The following is a 20,107-nucleotide window of genomic DNA, read 5'->3' as shown; positions in this document are numbered from 1 at the left end:
AATGCAAATTAATTACTTAAAAATCATAAAATGTGATTTTCTGGATTTTTATTTTAGATTCCGTCTCTCACAGTTGAAGTGTACCTATGATAAAAATGACAGACCTCTACATGCTTTGTAAGTAGGAAAACCTGCAAAATCGGCAGTGTATCAAATACTTGTTCTCCCCACTGTATATACATACATATCCTTAAAAAATATATATTTCCAACCTCACCATCCCTTCCCTAATTCCCTAATTGGAGTAAACTAGTGAACAACAATGCTTAGGCCTCTACTTCATGCTTATACATACTATATACATTTTATGGACACAGTCAATAATTATATTTTGTTTGTTTTTACTCCTGAACTTCCTCCGATCATGTCGATCTGGTATGCTTCTATATGCCATATCTTTCTAACTGTGCTCTTTCACAAAAGCTCACAATATATAACCTATATACTTATTATGGACACAGCATGTCTTACACTAGTAATCTTGTTGTTATTAGTTGTTGTTATTAGTCCAATCATTCAGCTTCATTCAACACCTCCCATCTATGTCTTAACACCATCCATATTGGATTTCTATTTGCCATATATTTTTCAACTGTACTGTGCTGTTTTACAAAAGTTCTGAACCCTTCTATTCTCATTGTTTCTACAGATTGTAAATTGAAAATTAACATTTTTGCTAAAAGTATTATTATATTATTGATCGATTGACTATGACTTTTCAGATCACCCAGTAGTGCTATCTGCAGGGTCAGCTCCATGCAAATATTGCAATCCTTCAGCCATTCCTGGACCTGTGTCCAGAAACAAGCTACAAATGGACAGTACCAAAACAAATGATCTAATGATTCTGTCTCTTCACAGCCAAATCTGCAGACCTGGGAAGATTGTATCCCCCAACCAAATAACATTCTATTGGTAGCAAGAATTTTATATAATAATTTAAATTGAAAAATTCTAAGTTTTGAATCCGGCGTCATTTTGCGTATCAGTTCATAAACATAAACACTTCACAACTATTTTGCAATCTATTTGGGACGGCTGTCAATCTTTTGGTCCTTAAATGAAACTGGTAAACTTTTTTATTTATCACAATTTTCTTTAACCAATTATGTTCTTTAATGCAGGGCCGACAGACAAGTTCCTTACTTTTTCCTCCTTCCACTTTCCTATTCCATTATTGCGGTAATGCTGCAATTATTTGGTTGTAATTTTGGGTAGAGCAGACATTTCCAGATGTTTTTGTTAGCTGCATGTGCGACATAACTCCACCATTCCTACCGATAATATCATTTACGAAGATTATACCTTTTAAAAACATTTTCTAAAAAAAATAACGGTTTTCTATCAATTAGTATGTTTGAGTTTAACCACAATATTTGTTGCAATATTTGTTCTGTCATTTCTGGAGGATTAAATTGAAATTGCAACCAACTTTCTATGGCTTGTTTTAGAAATAGTGATATTTGGGAGAAAATTTCCTTTTCAAATACCTGAAAGTGAGGGGTTGTAATCTGAATAAAGGGAAAAAGTCCCTTCTTGAACATTGGGTGAGACAATCTTACTAGTTTGCTAGAGAACCAGTTCGGATATAAGTATAATTTTTGTATGACTGAAGCTTTTAGTGATAGGTCTAATGCTTTAATATTTAATCATTTCTGTCCTCAGAATTCATATTCATTATATAAATAGGCCCGTTTAATTATGTCTGGCTTGCCGTTCCAAATAAAATGGAATCTTTTTTTCTCATATAATTAAAAAAACTGTTCGCTAGGTGTAGGCAAGACCATAAGTACAGTGAGGGAAAAAAGTAAATAATAATAATAATAATATGCCATTTAGCAGACGCTTTTATCCAAAGCGACTTACAGTCATGCGTGCATACATTATTTATTTTTTTGTGTATGGGTGGTCCCGGCGATCGAACCCACTACCTTGGCGTTACAAGCGCCGTGCTCTACCAGCTGAGCTACAGAGGACCACCACCAAGTATTTGATCCCCTGCTGATTTTGTACATTTGCCCACTGACAAAGAAATGATCAGTCTATAATTTTAATGGTAGGTTTATTTGAACAGTGAGAGACAGAATAACAACAAAAAAATCCAGAAAAACGCATGTCAAAAATGTTATAAATTGATTTGCATTTTAATGAGGGAAATAAGTATTTGACCCCTCTCAATCAGAAATATTTCTGGCTCCCAGGTGTCTTTTATACAGGTAACGAGCTGAGATTAGGAGCACACTCTTAAAGGGAGTGCTCCTAATCTCAGCTTGATAACCTGTATAAAAGACACCTGTCCACAGAAGCAATCAATCAATCAGATTCCAAACTCTCCACCATGGCCAAGACCAAAGAGCTCTCCAAGAATGTCAGGGACAAGATTGTAGACCTACACAAGGCTGGAATGGGCTACAAGACCATCGCCAAGCAGCTTGGTGAGAAGGTGACAACAGTTGGTGCGATTATTCGCAAATGGAAGAAACACAAAATAACTGTCAATCTCCCTCGGCCTGGGGCTCCATGCAAGATCTCACCTCGTGGAGGTGCAATGATCATGAGAACGGTTAGGAATCAGCACAGAACTACACAGGAGGATCAGGTCAATGATCTCAAGGCAGCTGGGACCATAGTCACCAAGAAAACAATTGGTAACACACTCCGCCGTGAAGGACTGAAATCCTGCAGCGCCCGCAAGATCCCCCTGCTCAAGAAAGCACATATACAGGCCCGTCTGAAGTTTGCCAATGAACATCTGAATGATTCAGAGCAGAACTGGGTGAAAGTGTTGTGGTCAGAGGAGACCAAATCGAGCTCTTTGGCATCAACTCAACTCGCCGTGTTTGGAGGAGGAGGAATGCTCCCTATGACCCCAAGAACACCATCCCCACCGTTAAACATGGAGGTGGAAATATTATGCTTTGGGGGTGTTTTTCTGCTAAGGGGACAGGACAACTTCACAGCATCAAAGGGAAAATGGACGGGGCCATGTACTGTCAAATTTTGGGTGAGAACCTCCTTCCCTCAGCCAGGGCATTGAAAATGGGTCGTGGATGGGTATTCCAGCATGGCAATAACCCAAAACACACGACCAAGGCAACAAAGGAGTGGCTCAAGAAGAAGCACATTAAGGTCCTGGAGTGGCCTAGCCAGTCTCCAGACCTTAATCCCATGGAAAATCTGTGGAGGGAGCTGAAGGTTCGAGTTGCCAAACGTCAGCCTCGAAACCTTAATGAATTGGAGAAGATCTGCAAAGAGGAGTGGGACAAAATCCCTCCTGAGATGTGTGCAAACCTGGTGGCCAACTACAAGAAACATCTGACCTCTGTGATTTCCAACAAGGGTTTTGCCACCAAGTACTAAGTCATGTTTTGCAGAGGGGTCAAATACTTATTTCCCTCATTAAAATGCAAATCAATTTATAACATTTTTTACATTAGTTTTTCTGGATTTTTGTTGTTGTTATTCTGTCTCTCACTGTTCAAATTAACCTACCATTAAAATTATAGACTGATCATGTCTTTGTCAGTGGGCAAACATACAAAATCAGCAGGGGATCAAATACTTTTTTCCCTCACTGTAAATAGGTAAACTGGGATAATACTAAAGAGTTAATCAGGGTGATTTTTCCACAAATTGACAGGTATTTACCTTTCTTGTATTTACTCAGTACTTTGTTGAAGCACCTTTGGCAGCGATTACAGCCTCAAGTCTTCTTGGGTATGACGCTACAAGCTTGGCACACCTGTATTTGGGGAGTTTCTCCCATTCTTCTCTGCAGATCCTCTCAAGCTCTGTCAGGTTGGATGGGGAGCGTTGATGCACAGCTATTTTCAGGTCTCTCTAGAGATGTTCGATCGGGTTCAAGTCCGGGCTCTGGCTGGGCCACTCAAGGACATTCAGAGAATTGTCCCGAATCCACTCCTGTGTTGTCTTGGCTGAGTGCTTAGGGTCGTTGTCCTGTTGGAAGGTGAACCATTGCCCCAGTCTGAGGTCCTGAGCGCACTGGAGCAAGTTTTCATGAAGGTTGTCTATGTACTTTACTCCGTTCATCTTTCCCTCGATCCTGACTAGTCTCCCAGTCCCTGCTGCTGAAAAACATCCCCACAGCATGATGCTGCCACCACCATGCTTCACCGTAGGGATGGTGCCATGTTTCCTCCATATGTGAAGCTTGGCATTCAGGCCAAAGAGTTCAATCTTGGTTTCATCAGACCAGAGAATCTTGTTTCTCATGGTCTGAGAGTCCTTTAGGTGCCTTTTGGCAAACTCCAAGTGGGCTGTCATGTGCCTTTTACTGAGGAGTGGCTTTCGTCTGGCCCCTCTACCATAAAGGCCTGATTGGTGGAGTGTTGCAGAGATGGTTGTCCTTCTGGAAGGTTCTCCCATCTCCACACAGGAACTTTGGAGCTCTGTCAAAATGACCATCGGGTTCTTGGACACCTCCCTGACCAAGGCCCTTCTACCCCGATTGCTCAGTTTGGCCAGGCGGCCAGCTCTAGGAAGAGTCTTGGTGGTTCCAAACTTCTTCCATTTAAGAATGATGGAGGCCACTGTGTTCTTGGGGACATATTTAAATGTGATATTTCAGTTGTTGTATTTTTATAAATTGGCAAACATTTCAAAAAACCTGTTTTTGCTTTGTCATTATGGGGTATTGCGTGTAGATTGATAAGAAAAAAACAACAATTTAATCTATTTTAGAATAAGGCTGTAATGTAAGAACATTTGGAAAAAGTTAAGGGGTCTGAATACTTTCCGAATGCACTGTATATATATATATATATATACATATATATATATATATATACACACACACTACCAGTCAAAAGTTTGGACACATCTACTCATTCAAGGGTTTTTCTTTATTTTTACTATTTGTTACATTGTAGAATAATAGTGAAGACATCAAAACTATGAAATAACACATATGGAATCATTTAGTAACCAAATAAGTTACATATATTTTATATTTGAGATTCTTCAAATAGCCGCCCTTTGCCTTGATGACAGCATTGCACACACTTGGCATTCTCTCAACCAGCTTCATGAGGTAGTCACCTGGAACGCATTTCAATTAACAGGTGTGTCTTTTTAAAAGTTAATTTGTGTAATTTCTTTCCTTCTTAATGCTTTTGAGCCAATCAGTTGTGTTGTGACAAGGTAGGGGTTGTGTACCGAAGATAGCCCTATTTGGAAAACACCAAGTCCATATTATGGCAAGAACAGCTCAAATAAGCAAAGAGAAACGACAGTCCATCATTACTTTAAGACATGAAGGTCAGTCAATACGGAACATTTCAAAAATGTTGAAAGTTTCTTCAAGTGCAGTTGCAAAAACCATCAAGCGCTATGATGGAACTGGCTCTCATGAGGACCACCACAGGAATGGAAGACCCAGAGTTACCTCTGCTGCAGAGGATAAGATCATTAGAGTTACCAGCCTCAGAAATTGCAGCCGAAATAAATGCTTCACAGAGTTCAAGTCACAGACACATCTCAACATTAACTGTTCAGAGGGGACTGTGTGAATCAGGCTTTCATGGTCGAATTGTTGCAAAGAAACCACTACTAAAGGACACCAATAAGAAGAAGAGACCTGCCAAATTGGAGATTTTTGCTCTCAAACGCTGTGTCTTTGTGAGACGCGGTGTGGGTGAACGGATGATCTCCGCATGTGTAGTTTCCACCGTAAAGCATGGAGGAGGAGGTGTTATGGTGTGGGGGTGCTTTGCTGGTGACACTGTCTGTGATTTATTTAGAATTCAAGGCACACTTAACCAGCATGGCTACCACAGCATTCTGCAGCGATATGCCATCCCATCTGGTTTGGGCTTAGTGGGACTATCATTTGTTTTTCAACAGGACAATGACCCAACACACCTCCAGGCTGTGTAAGGGCTATTTGACCAAGAAGGAGAGTGATGGAGTGCTGCATCAGATGACCTGGCCTCCACAATCCCCCGACCTCAACCTTGAGATGGTTTGGGATGAGTCGGACGGCAGAGTGAAGGAAAAGCAGCCAACAAGTGCTAAGCATATGTGGGAACTCCTTCAAGACTGTTGGAAAAGCATTCCAGGTGAAGTTGGTTGAGAGAATGCCAAGAGTGTGCAAAGATGTCATCAAGGCAAATGGTGGCTATTTGAAGAGTCTCAAATATAAAATATATTTTGATTTTTTAACACTTCTTTGGTTACTACATGATTTCATATGTGTTATTTCTTAATTTTGATGTCTTCACTATTATTCTACAATGTAGAAAATAGTAAAAAATATAGAAAGTGAGTAAGTGTGTCTACACTTTTGACTGCAAGTTTTGAGTGCAAGTGAAAAGAACAGAGCTGTTACGTTAAAATCAGCATGGTCTGTACATGTAACTGCTGGCACAATTTATCCCTTTAATAGTTGATTTAACTATAGGACAGACACTTACAAACAAACTGTACCAAAGGCATATCAGCAATGTCTTAGTTGCATGTCTTAGGCCCTGTGCTCTTATTATTCTTAGTGTCAGAAGAGGTTAATACATTCATTTTAGAGCAACACTGTTGGGAGGTTCATTGTTCTATTACTCTAACGTGACTTAGTGAGCTGGAGTGCAATTGGCTTGTGCCAACATTTACAGAAGCCAGTAATGACAGCTTGCCATCCAAGAAAAATTTAGCATTAGATAGAAATACCCCATTGATAAAAATACATTAAACATGTATTGTTTAGAATTTCTGTCCTCTTTCTTCTGTGACTATGTTCAAGCCTTATAATATGGACAGTGATTAGAGAGATTTGGAAGATAACATTCAAGTGCATAAAGATAGTCAACGCATACTCCTTCACTTTGTCTTCAATGACAAGTGGATGGAAAGTATGCAACATTGTTGATGATGAGTACTGCATATTACACAAATAATAGGATCATATGTACAATGCAAGAGATTGCTGCTTGACACGTTGTGTAAACCATTATCCAAAAGTTATCAAAGGTAGCAGTTATTAGAACTGGGGGGAGAAAACACACAAAAGAGTGGTTAATTAAAGAATAATGAATTAAAGAATAAGAGATTTTATCTCATTAGGCTCAGTCAGCAGTTTGGTCAGTTGTTATTGTGTGTGATTTCAGAGTTTGGGGAACATTTGAAAACTCATCATGATAACATTGATAAGTAAAGTGTTTTAGTGTATTATGGTAAACTGCTGAGCTGAGTAAAGTTAGTGCCTGTGGGCCAGGGTGGCCACGGCCTCCTCTGAAATCTGATTGGCGCAAGCGTGCACACATAGGCACTTTGGATGGCACTTTCAAGTGAATTTACTGCTGTATGCTAATACTCTTATATAAAATCCTGACCTTGAATGCAAACACTGTAACAATACTTTTTGAATTGATTTATGATTTACGAAACCTAAGCTGAAGCATTTAATGTGTTGAACAATCATAATTATTATCCACCTAGTTTCTAAATGTTATGGCCCCCCTAAACTGTGTCGCTGCCCCACCTTGGCTGCCCCATTCAAAATGTTCTGGACACGCCACTGCACAGAAGCATGGGTAGTATGGTGGGATGGTGTGAAGAAGCAGTCCCCAATGAATGAAAAAAGACAGCTAGGAAACATAATTCACAGCTAGGAAACATAATTCACAGCATGCATGTTTTTTACTATGGTAAACTTTAATTGGATTTGTTTACAGCTCAAGTTCCTGCCAGCGCCAAAAAAGTATTTTCGACAAGGATCAAAGAACAACATTGTTGTCAGTGTAGAAAATAATAATAATGAGAAAACAAGAACAAATCAGGGGATTCTGGAAACTCGTATGTACCAGCCGTACTTTGCCAGTGAGCCACTTTTCAACCGCAGCCTTTCAGCCAGAGCCTCTGCTAACCTATAGTCAAACACATAGTGAGCGTAGAGGAGATAGGCATAGGGGACAGAACAGAACATAGTCCAGGCTGAATACTTACGTTCCGGGGTGAAGTTTCCCCTAGTTACAGATCTAGGATCAGCTTCCCCTCCCCCAATCCTAACCTTAACCATTGGTGTGGAAAAGCAAAACTGACCCAAGATCAGCGACTGAAGATCAGCAATTTCACCCTATACCAATACTAACACAGAGGGCGAGAGAGGGATTTAACTCCTTTCAGTATCTGAAGCTGGTCTCTGATCATAGCTTTCACCTGACTTCATCTTTCTTCCATGAACTGAGGATATGGGTTAGCAATAGCATGTTAGCTCTTCTGTGTGTCCTAGTGGTCTGATTTATAATTGCACATCATCTAGGTTGGATTAGCCTATGTGGGGTCGCCAGAAAAGCGCTAACATCCGTTTTTAAGGGATACAGTATTTTCAACCTAACTTCCGTTTCCCCTGAAAAATGGTTGTTGGAACGTCGCTCAGGCGTTTTTTTACACCTGCTACGTTAGGTTAAGATTGAATTATCACGAGAGAAAAAAAGCTAACTTTTGACTATATACCCTATTGCCCTTTTCGCACTACTACTGAGCCGAGCCATGCCAAGCGGAGCTGTACTGGGCTGGCCTGGTTACATACACACCATAGTTGCTGAAACGTTGCAGGATAGGACAATGTGGAAGGAAAACGTCCGAACCAGCACATTATGGTTCGGGTCGGCACTTTAGTATTGAAAGGGTCAAATGGAGCCCCAAGACGATGGCTAAACACAGGAATCAGAATCAAGTGGCAGCTTTTGGAAAAATAACAGGCTAAGGTGACAAATCGGATACTTACCTGTTACTTTGTTTTGTTTTTATCTCTTACATGACATTCAAAACAACACAACTTTATAGACATAACACATTCTCTTCTCCTAAAATGTTGGTTGTGCGTCCTGATGCAATGTTAGTACCACTACACCAGGAGTTCAACAAAACATGCTCTGTAAGTGAGGGGATCAAAATATTTTCTACTTCTATGGAATGCAGCTCAATGGTATATGCTTGTTCAGTCCTCAAAGCCCACAGAAGGAATGAGTGTGAGAAAGAGAGAATCTATGTGGCAATTAAGATGCTATTTTAATGAGGCCACAGGAGCCAAATGAAGCCCTTGGAAAGAACTGAGGGAGAACCACTTCTCCAATCTAACAGTATGTCTGTCAAATAATGATCAAATGTTCTGCCTTTCATGTCAGGGATTTTGATTGATGTCTCTATGTAGGTTTTTTTTCTTTTAATACTAAAAGTCTTGGGCTGCGGCTCAAATTACACCCTATTCCCTTTATAGTGCACTACTTTTTTACCAGCACCCCATATGGCTCTGGTCAAAAGTAATGCACTATATAGGGAACGCACACAAAGACTTGGTTGCTAGATTAGACACCAATGTTTGTGAACATGGCCATGACAACCTCTCTGTGACCAACAGGTATTGATCGTTCAGTCCAACTGTTATTAGGAAAACAAGGTCAATAACGATGGATTGAACTTCCTGGGCCGTGACAAACACAAGCTTGTGTACAAGCTCAGCTCTACTAGTCTATTAAAAGTACATGAATGAAAACAGGTAGCCGAATGTGTTTTCTCTACGCCACATTTTGTTGGGAATTATGGACAACATGATTTTAATTTGCTGGCCAGTAATTGGTGGTCCTGCCAATAGGCTTTCTCTATTTGATGGGCGTGTCTGCAGAAGCCTTGAGTTGTGATGCAGTGCACCCTGCCCTTGATTTGCATAATTTGCAGCAAAGTAAGAAAAAAAAGATTAAAACGTTGTTGGCTTAGGGTTACTTACGGAGTTTCCACGCTTTTTCTGCAATGTGTTATCGAGAGAGGGGGGTCTGAAAAAGAGGTGGGGGGGATTCATTCAATGTTAAATTCGATGTCAATTCAATGAGAAGTCAAGAGAGCACTATATTGCTATATCAGCTGTCAAATGTATGTGTGTCTGTCTGTGAATTCTTGTGTGTCTCTATATGTGTCTCACCTCTCCTCCTCTTGAGCTTGCGTCGGCGCTGCTTGTTGACGAAGCAGGCTGCCAGTGTGCTAAAGAGGACAGCAGCCGCCAGGAAACAGATGGTGGCCACGATGCCAGCCACCACCGGCCGCGCCAGCCCCCCCTCATCTACCATTTCCGGGGGCGGGAAGAAGTCTGGGGGAGAGGAGGGGGGGGCGAGTGAAAGAGAGAGAAAGAAAGAGAGAGGGGCAAGAGGGGAGAAAGAGTGTTTTGGGGGTGTGTAGGATAGGGAGAGGGGGGAGAGGGAGAGAGAGGGAGAGAGACGCAGGAAGAGAGAGGGAGAGGGAGAGTGGGAGAGCGAGACATGACGTGACTTGTCTGCCAGGAGGCTATAGGCTTGGACAGGTCTTTGACCCAAAACAATACTGTGACCGATATCCACCCACAATAATAAGTATTTATGGTATATTAGCTTTAAATTGGTATAGTAAACTAAGCATATTGGTATTTTAGAAAGCAAATCTTTCCAGTCTAGCCATTAAACATGCAATCTTGTGAGCAAAAAAAGTGTATTACATTGTGTAAATGACTTGAGTAACTCTACATAGCCTTTGTACTAGGCTTGGACTTTAAGGAGAATGTAACTGATTACGTATGGGAGGGCCTGACATCTGCAGGCCTCTTCCAGTCAAATCAAATCAAATCAAAATGTATTTGTCACATGCGCCGAATACAAGAGGTGTAGACCTTACAGTGAAATGCTTACTTACAAGCCTTAACCAACAATGCAGTTTTAAGAAAGTACTACATGTACCTATTACCTCAATTACCTCGACTAACCGGTGCCCCCCCATAATAGCGAGGCTATATACAGGGGGTCCCGGTACCGAGTCAATGTGCGGGGGCACCGGTTAGTCGAGGTAATTGAGGTAATATGTACATGTAGGTAGAGTTATTAAAGTGACTATGCGTAGATAATAAACAGAGAGTAGCAGCAGCGTAAAGGGGGGGGGGGGGGGGGGCAATGCAAATAGTCCGGGTAGCCATGATTAGCTGTTCAGGAGTCTTATGGCTTGGGGGTAGAAGCTGTTCAGAAGCCTCTTGGACCTAGACTTGACGCTCCGGCACCGCTTGCCATGCGGTAGCAGAGAGAACAGTCTATGACTAGGGTGGCTGGAGTCTTCGACAATTTTTAGGGCCTTCCTCTGACACCGTCACCACACCAACTGTGTGTGTGTTCATGTCCGTGTGTGTGTGTGTGTGTGTGTGTGTGTGTGTCTAGCTGGCCCCTGCCAATCACCACACCAACTGGCTGTCTAATTCACCTGATTCAGCGACTCATCATTTATGGTCCTAAAGCGATAGACACTTAATGGAAATGGATTAGGAAACTCCTTTCCTCATCTACTATCCTTCCATGACCACAGACTGTCAAGACAACTGGATAGTGGATATGTTCCCACCCTCCTCATTTTATCTTGGGGAGAATTTGAAATAACGTCATTCAGCATGACTGTGTTCAAATACTGTATAAAAAGAAATGTAGTACAAGTAATTCATCATGAGGGGGCAGCAAAGTACTTCCAAGTTTAGGAAGTAAGCGCTTGTGAATTTTTTGCAGCTCTGGCGATGCCTTCACAGTTGCTCACAGTTACAATTTCTGTGACAATATGTTCCCTGTGACCTCCACACCAGAGCAGCATCACAGGGTAGGGAGTATCTCAACCTCACAGCACCGAAGATGGAAATCTTATGTGGAATGTACATAGGAGGAATATGAAAGGGGGTTTGGTGATGTCATACTTTTCAGGCTGTTCCAGGAAGTATTCGTGCCTGGTCCCAGATGTGTTAGTGCTGTCTTGCTAACTCCTATGGTCATTGTCACATTTGACAGATAAGAATTGGCAATCCCTCTGGATCTCTTACTGTATATATTGTGCATGATCATTTTCATACAGTTACAGTGGGGGAAAAAAGTATTTAGTCAGCCACCAATTGTGCAAGTTCTCCCACTTAAAAAGATGAGAGAGGCCTGTAATTTTCATCATAGGTACACGTCAACTATGACAGACAAAATGAGGAAAAGAAATCCAGAAAATCACATTGTAGGATTTTTAATGAATTTATTTGCAAATTATGGTGGAAAATAAGTATTTGGTCACCTACAAACAAGCAAGATTTCTGGCTCTCACAGACCTGTAACTTCTTCTTTAAGAGGCTCCTCTGTCCTCCACTCGTTACCTGTATTATTGGCACCTGTTTGAACTTGTTATCAGTATAAAAGACACCTGTCCACAACCTCAAACAGTCACACTCCAAACTCCACTATGGCCAAGACCAAAGAGCTGTCAAAGGACACCAGAAACAAAATTGTAGACCTGCACCAGGCTGGGAGGACTGAATCTGCAATAGGTAAGCAGCTTGGTTTGAAGAAATCAACTGTGGGAGCAATTATTAGGAAATGGAAGACATACAAGACCACTGATAATCTCCCTCGATCTGGGGCTCCACACAAGATCTCACCCCGTGGGGTCAAAATGATCACAAGAACGGTGAGCAAAAATCCCCGAACCACACGGGGGGACCTAGTGAATGACCTGCAGAGAGCTGGGACCAAAGTAACAAAGCCTACCATCAGTAACACACTACGCCGCCAGGGACTAAAATCCTGCAGTGCCAGACGTGTCCCCCTGCTTAAGCCAGTACATGTCCAGGCCCGTCTGAAGTTTGCTAGAGTGCATTTGGATGATCCAGAAGTGGATTGGGAGAATGTCATATGGTCAGATGAAACCAAAATAGAACTTTTTGGTAAAAACTCAACTCGTCGTGTTTGGAGGACAAAGAATGCTGAGTTGCATCCAAAGAACACCATACCTACTGTGAAGCATGGGGGTGGAAACATCATGCTTTGGGGCTGTTTTTCTGCAAAGGGACCAGGACGACTGATCCGTGTAAAAGAAAGAATGAATGGGGCCATGTATCGTGAGATTTTGAGTGAAAATCTCCTTCCATCAGCAAGGGCATTGAAGATGAAACGTGGCTGGGTCTTTCAGCATGACAATGATCCCAAACACACCACCTGGGCAACGAAGGAGTGGCTTCGTAAGAAGCATTTCAAGGTCCTGGAGTGGCCTAGCCAGTCTCCAGATCTCAACCCCATAAAAAATCTTTGGAGGGAGTTGAAAGTCTGTGTTGCCCAGCGACAGCCCCAAAACATCACTGCTCTAGAGGAGATCTGCATGGAGGAATGGGCCAAAATACCAGCAACAGTGTGTGAAAACCTTGTGAAGACTTACAGAAAACGTTTGACCTGTGTCATTGCCAACAAAGGGTATATAACAAAGTATTGAGAAACTTGTGTTATTGACCAAATACTTATTTTCCACCATAATTTGCAAATAAATTCATAAAAAATCCTACAATGTGATTTTCTGGATTTATTTTCTCATTTTGTCTGTCATAGTTGACGTGTACCTATGATGAAAATTACAGGCCTCTCTCATCTTTTTAAGTGGGAGAACTTGCACAATTGGTGGCTGACTAAATACTTTTTTTCCCCACTTTATGTGGGATTTAAATGGGTCATTAAATTACCACTCCACCAAATTCCATTACAGTTTTTTATTTACAGGATGAATCGCTTCAATTATTTCCCCATTTGCATTGTTTTGTCATGTCTTCAGTTAATGTCTGTAATATCTACATTTTAGTCTGCCACCTGCCCCATGCCTCTGTCTCGCAAATCCTAGATATGTTTTGTGTGATGAAGGGGTGTCCATAGACGTGTATGTGTATGCAGAGGTGTGTCGTTCACTCACCTGTACTGGACACTCCTACTGTGTTACTGGGCTCGCTGACCAGTTCCTCCATGACCGCCATGACCCGGAACTCATACCATGCCTCCTAAGTCACACACACCAGGGAGATGAGAGTAAGACAGGGGCAGAGGAAACACTGTATTTGTGTTAGTGCAACATCTGTCACACTCTTCTTACAGTCAATAAAAACTATTGTTTACAAAAAAGAAACCAGTTTGTTCATTTTAGGAGGAAAACCACAAGGAAATCGACCTGTCAAAGAGGGCATGAAAATGTGTCGCATCACTAACAGTATGTTAGTGAAGAAGAGAAAGGCAGGGCAACATATACAGTCCCTAGTGGTCCAATTACCTCAATAGCTTGAGTAAAAAGCGAGCTGCAGAAATGTGCTCCAGTATAGGTGTAATGAGTGATAGAGAAGTGTGTGTGGGTGTTGGGAGTCATGCTAGAATAAAGTACATGCATAGAATGTGACTTCGTCGCAAATTGCACCCTATTCCATTTATAGTGCTGATAGGGTATTTAGTATACAACTTGCACCGTGTTCAAAAGTAGTGCACTATAAAATAAATAGGGTGCCATTTAGGATGCATCCTGTGAGTGATGGCTAGAATGAGACAAAAAAACACACTAAACATTTCACGCCAGGAGCGCAATCCGACATACAACCAAATAATATAGATTTTTTTCAACGTTGGTGGAAAAATACATTTCTATACTTTAACACATCACTCTCCCCAAATGGTGTACTTATGTGAGACTAAGGATGCGTCCCAAATGGCACCCTAATCCCTATACAGTGTACTACTTTTAACAAGAGCCCTATGGGCCCTGGTCAAAAGTAGTACACTACATACAGTGAGGGAAAAAAGTATTTGATCCCCTGCTGATTTTGTACGTTTGCCCACTGACAAAGAAATGATCAGTCTATAATTTTAATGGTAGGTTTATTTGAACAGTGAGAGACAGAATAACAACAACAAAATCCAGAAAAATGCATGTCAAAAATGTTATAAATTGATTTGCATTTTAATGAGGGAAATAAGTATTTGACCCCCTCTCAATCAGAAATATTTCTGGCTCCCAGGTGTCTTTTATACAGGTAACGAGCTGAGATTAGGAGCACACTCTTAAAGGGAGTGCTCCTAATCTCAGTTTGTTACCTGTATCCAAAGACACCTGTCCACAGAAGCAATCAATCAATCAGATTCCAAACTCTCCACCATGGCCAAGACCAAAGAGCTCTCCAAGGATGTCAGGGACAAGATTGTAGACCTACGCAAGGCTGGAATGGGCTACAAGATCATCGCCAAGCAGCTTGGTCAGAAGGTGACAACAGTTGGTGCGATTATTCGCAAATGGAAGAAACACAAAAGAACTGTCAATCTCCCTCGGCCTGGGGCTCCATGCAAGATCTCACCTCGTAGAGTTGCAATGATCATGAGAACGGTGAGGAATCAGCCCAGAACTACACGGGAGGATCTTGTCAATGATCTCAAGGCAGCTGGGACCATAGTCACCAAGAAAACAATTGGTAACACACTCCGCCGTGAACACACTCCGGTGTTTTTCTGCTAAGGGGACAGGACAACTTCACCGCATCAAAGGGACGATGGACGGGGCCATGTACCGTCAAATCTTGGGTGAGAACCTCCTTCCCTCAGCCAGGGCATTGAAAATGGGTCGTGGATGGGTATTCCAGCATGACACTGACCCAAAACACACAGCCAAGGCAACAAAGGAGTGTCTCAAGAAGAAGCACATTAAGGTCCTGGAGTGGCCTAGCCAGTCTCCAGACCTTAATCCCATAGAAAATCTGTGGAGGGAGCTGAATGTTCGAGTTGCCAAACGTCAGCCTCGAAACCTTAATGACTTGGAGAAAATCTGCAAAGAGGAGTGGGACAAAATCCCTCCTGAGATGTGTGCAAACCTGGTGGCCAACTACAAGAAACGTCTGACCTCTGTGGGTCAGGGTTTTGCCACCAAGTACTAAGTCATGTTTTGCAGAGGGGTCAAATACTTATTTCCCTCATTCAAATACAACTCAATTTATAACATTTTTGACATGCGTTTCTCTGGATTTTTTAGTTGTTATTCTGTCTCTCACTGTTGAAATAAACCTACCATTAAAATTATAGACTGATCATGTCTTTATCAGTGGGCAAACGTACAAAATCAGCAGGGGATCAAATACTTTTTTCCCTCACTGTATAAGGAATATGGTACCACTTGAGAAGCATCCTAAAACGTTTCATGACTTCTTTGAAATATCAGACAGGCTTGGGTCTGACAAGGAAGATGAAATAATCATTTTCATATACACTGAGTGTACAAAACATTAGGAACACCTTCCTAATATTGAGTTGCACCCCCTTTTGCCCTCAGAACAGGCTCAATTTGTCGGGGCATGGACTCTACAAGGTGTCGAAAGCGTTCCACAGGGATGCTGGAACATGTTGATCCAATGCTCCCCACAGTTGTGTCAAGTTGGCTAGATGTCTGTTGAGTGGTGGCCATTCATGATACACACGGGAAACTGTTGAGCGTGAAAAACCCAGCAGCGTTGCAGTTCTTGACACACTCAAACCGGTGCGCCTGGCATCTACTACCATGCCCCTTCAAAAGGCACTTAAATATTTTGTCTTGCCCATTCACCCTCCGAATGGCACACATACACAATCCTCAATTGTCTCAAGGCATCTACACTGATTGAAGTGGATTTAATTGGTGACATCAATAAGGGATCATAACTTTCACCTGGATTCACCTGGTCAGTCTATGTCATCGAAAGTGCAGGTGTTCCTAATGCTTTGTACACTCAGTGTAAGTGTTATATAGTTGTTTTCTTTGAAGAACATATTTTTTTCTACACAACTGACTCCCATCCCCAATCATCATACACTATATAAACAAAAGGATGTGGACACCCCTTCAAATTAGTGGATTCGGCTATTTCAGACACATCCGTTGCTGACAGGTGTATAAAATCGAGCACACAGCCATGCAATCTCCATAGACAAACATTGGCAGTAGAATGGCCTTACTGGAGCTCAGTGACTTTCAACATGGCACCTTCATAGGATGCCACCTTTCCACAAGTCAGTTCGTCAAATTTCTTCCCTGCTAGAGCTACCCCGGTCAACTGTAGGTGCTGTTATTGTGAAGTGGGAATGTATTGGATCAGCCCCAAAGTGGTAGGCCACACAAGCTCACAGAACGGGGCCACCGAGTACAGAAGCGCGTAGCACGTAAAAATTGACTGTCCTCGGTTGCAACACTCACTACCGAGTTCCAAACTACCTCTGGATGCAATGTCAGCACATGAAATGGGTTTCCATGGCCGAGCAGCCGCACATAAGCCTAAGATCACCATGTGCAATGCCAAGCGTCGGCTGGATTGGTGTAAAGCTCGCCGTCATTTGACTCTGGAGCATTGGAATCGCGCTTCACCATCTGGCAGTCCGACGGACAAATCTGGGTTTGGTGGATGCCAGGAGAACGCTACCTGCCCCAATGCATAGTTTCAACTGTAAAGTTTGGTGGAGGAGGAATAATGGTCTGGGGCTGTTTTTCCTGGTTCGGGCTAGGCCCCTTAGTTCCAGTGAAGGGAAATCTTAACGCTACAACATACAATTACATTCTAGATTATTCAGTGGTTCCAACTTTGTGGCAACAGTTTGGGGAAGGCCCTTTCCTGTTTCAGCATGACAATGCCCCCGTGCACAAAGCGAGGTCCATACAGAAATGGTTTGTCGAGAATGATGTGGAAGGACTTGACTGGCTTGCACAGAGCCCTAACCTCAACCCCATCGAACACCTTTGGGCTGATGATCCACAATTCTTTGACAATATATATAATAAATTATCAAGCCTGCAAGCAACTCAAGACAATATTATTATGGTGGGGGATTATAATACTGTTTTAAATAGCTCAATGGACCGAAAAGGAAATCACACCACAAACAATCACCCACATGCTCTTAAGGAAATTGTGAATGTCATGGATACATTAAAACTAGTAGATATATGGAGGCTTAAATATACTGATCTAGTGAGATATACATGGCGGAGACTGAATCAAGCTAGTCGTCTTGACTTCTTTCTTATCTCATTCTTGTTGGCACCAAAAGTAAAAAAAAGTGTTGATAGGGGACAGAATGCGGTCGGACCATCATATAATAGGCATATACATTACTCTTACTGAATTTCCACGTGGGCGAGGATATTGGAAATTTAATCAAAGCCTATTGGATGATAATTTATTTATAATTAGAACAAAGGAATTTATAACTGACTTTTTCCAACATAACATAGGTACAGCGAATCCCCTTATTGTATGGGACACCTTTAAATGTGCCTTTAGAGGCCATGCAATTCAGTACTCATCTCGAAAACAAAAGCAATTTAGGTCAAAATAGTTTATACTAAGAAAGGAAATAGAAAGTCTAACAGAACAGATAGATGGCAATAAAAACTGTAACAGAGAGGCTCAGAATAAATTAGAGGAAAAACAAAAAGAAATGGAAAAACTTATTCAAGAAAGATCAAGTGTAATATATTATAAAAATAAAGCAAACTGGATGGAATATGGGGAAAAATGCACAAAATTCTTTTTTAATCTTCAACATAGGAATGCTACCAAAAAGAACTTAATGAAACTCGTTACAATTGACGGAGTCACCCATAATTCACCAAATGATATTTTGAAGGAAGAAACAAAGTACTTTAAGCATATGTTTTCTTTTCAGTCGCCTCCATCTCCTCTAACTGAAGCTAATTGTAGAGATTTTTTTTCTATTGATAATGTCAAATTAACAGCCACACAGAAAGACTCATGTGAAGGTGAAATTACAGAGGAGGAACTTCTGGATGCAATTAAAGACTTTAAGTCCGGGAAAACTCCAGGGTTGGATGGCATACCAATCGAGGTATACCAAACCTTTTTTGATATACTAAGAGGACCGTTATTAGCATGTTTTAACCACTCCTATGTAAATGGTAGATTATCTGACACTCAAGAAGAAGGTCTGATCTCATTATTACTGAAACAGGATACAAGTGGAAAATATAAAGATCCAGTCCATTTACAAAATTGGAGGCCCCTTACACTTCAGTGTTGTGATGCAAAAAGCCTAGCAAAATGTATAGCGCATAGAATTAAAAAGGTATTGTCGGATATTATTAATTCTAATCAGACAGGTTTTTTACATGGAAGATACATTGGAGATAATATAAGGCAAGTATTGGAAACAATAGAACACTATGGAAAATATGGGAAACCAGGCCTGCTATTCATAGCAGACTTCGAAAAGGCATTTGATAAAGTTCGACTGGGGTTTATATATAAATGCCTGGAGCATTTCAATTTTGGAGAATCTCTTATAAAATGGGTCAAAATCATGTATAGTAACCCTAGGTGTAAAATAGTAAATAATGGCTATTTCTCAGAAAGTTTTAAACTGTCAAGAGGAGTGAAACAAGGTTGTCCACTATCGGCATATCTATTTATTGTGGCCATCGAGATGTTAGCTATTAAAATCAGATCCAATAATAATATCAGAGGATTAGAAATACAGGGCTTAAAAACAAAGGTGTCATTGTACGCAGATGATTCATGTTTTCTTTTAGATCCACAACTAGAATCCCTCCACAGCCTCATAGAGGATCTAGATACATTTTCTAACCTCTCTGGATTAAAACCAAATTATGACAAATGTACTATATTACGTATTGGATCACTAAAAAATAAAATTTTTACATTACCATGTAGTTTACCAATAAAATGGTCTGATGGTGATGTGGATATACTCGGAATACATATCCCAAAGGAAATAAATGATCTCACTTCAATAAATGTTAATAGAAAGTTAGCAAAAATAGATAAGATCTTACTACCATGGAAAGGAAAATAGCTGTCAATTTGTGGAAAAATCACCCTGATTAACTCTTTAGTATTATCCCAGTTTACCTATTTGCTTATGGTCTTGCCTACGCCTAGCAAACAGTTTTTTAAATTATATGAGAAAAAAATATTCAATTTTATTTGGAACGGCAAGCCAGACAAAATTAAAAGAGCATATTTATATAATGAATATGAATTCGGAGGACAGAAATTATTAAATATTAAAGCATTAGACCTATCACTAAAATCTTCAGTCATCCAAAAGTTATACTTAAATCCGAACTGGTTCTCAAGCAAATTAGTAAGATTGTCTCACCCACTGTTCAAGAAAGGCCTTTTTCCCTTTATTCAGATTACAACCTCTCACTTTCAGTTATTTGAAAAGGAAATAATCTCCCAAATGTCACTATTTCTAAAACAAGCCATAGAAAGTTGGTTGCAATTTCAATTTAATCCTCCAGAAACGACAGAACAAATAATGCAACAAAT

General features: G+C 41.0%; 1 protein-coding gene across 1 annotated transcript in view; it reads right to left on the bottom strand.

The window, feature by feature from the left end:
* LOC311142021 (protein turtle homolog B-like) overlaps nt 1-20,107 on the bottom strand; it is a gene marked incomplete at both ends in the record, with an annotated part of 209,409 nt that overhangs the window by 21,993 nt on the left and 167,309 nt on the right. Inside the window, 3 exons of the mRNA XM_084177567.1 lie at nt 9,737-9,782; nt 9,929-10,093; nt 13,717-13,801. Coding sequence (XP_084033693.1) covers nt 9,737-9,782; nt 9,929-10,093; nt 13,717-13,801 — 296 coding nt within the window. The remainder of the gene's footprint in view (nt 1-9,736; nt 9,783-9,928; nt 10,094-13,716; nt 13,802-20,107) is intronic.

Source organism: Coregonus lavaretus, assembly GCF_964263955.1.
Source record: "Coregonus lavaretus genome assembly, chromosome: 15".
NCBI classification, from domain to species: Eukaryota; Metazoa; Chordata; class Actinopteri; order Salmoniformes; family Salmonidae; genus Coregonus; species Coregonus lavaretus.
This window is presented reverse-complemented; position numbering and strand designations above follow the sequence as displayed.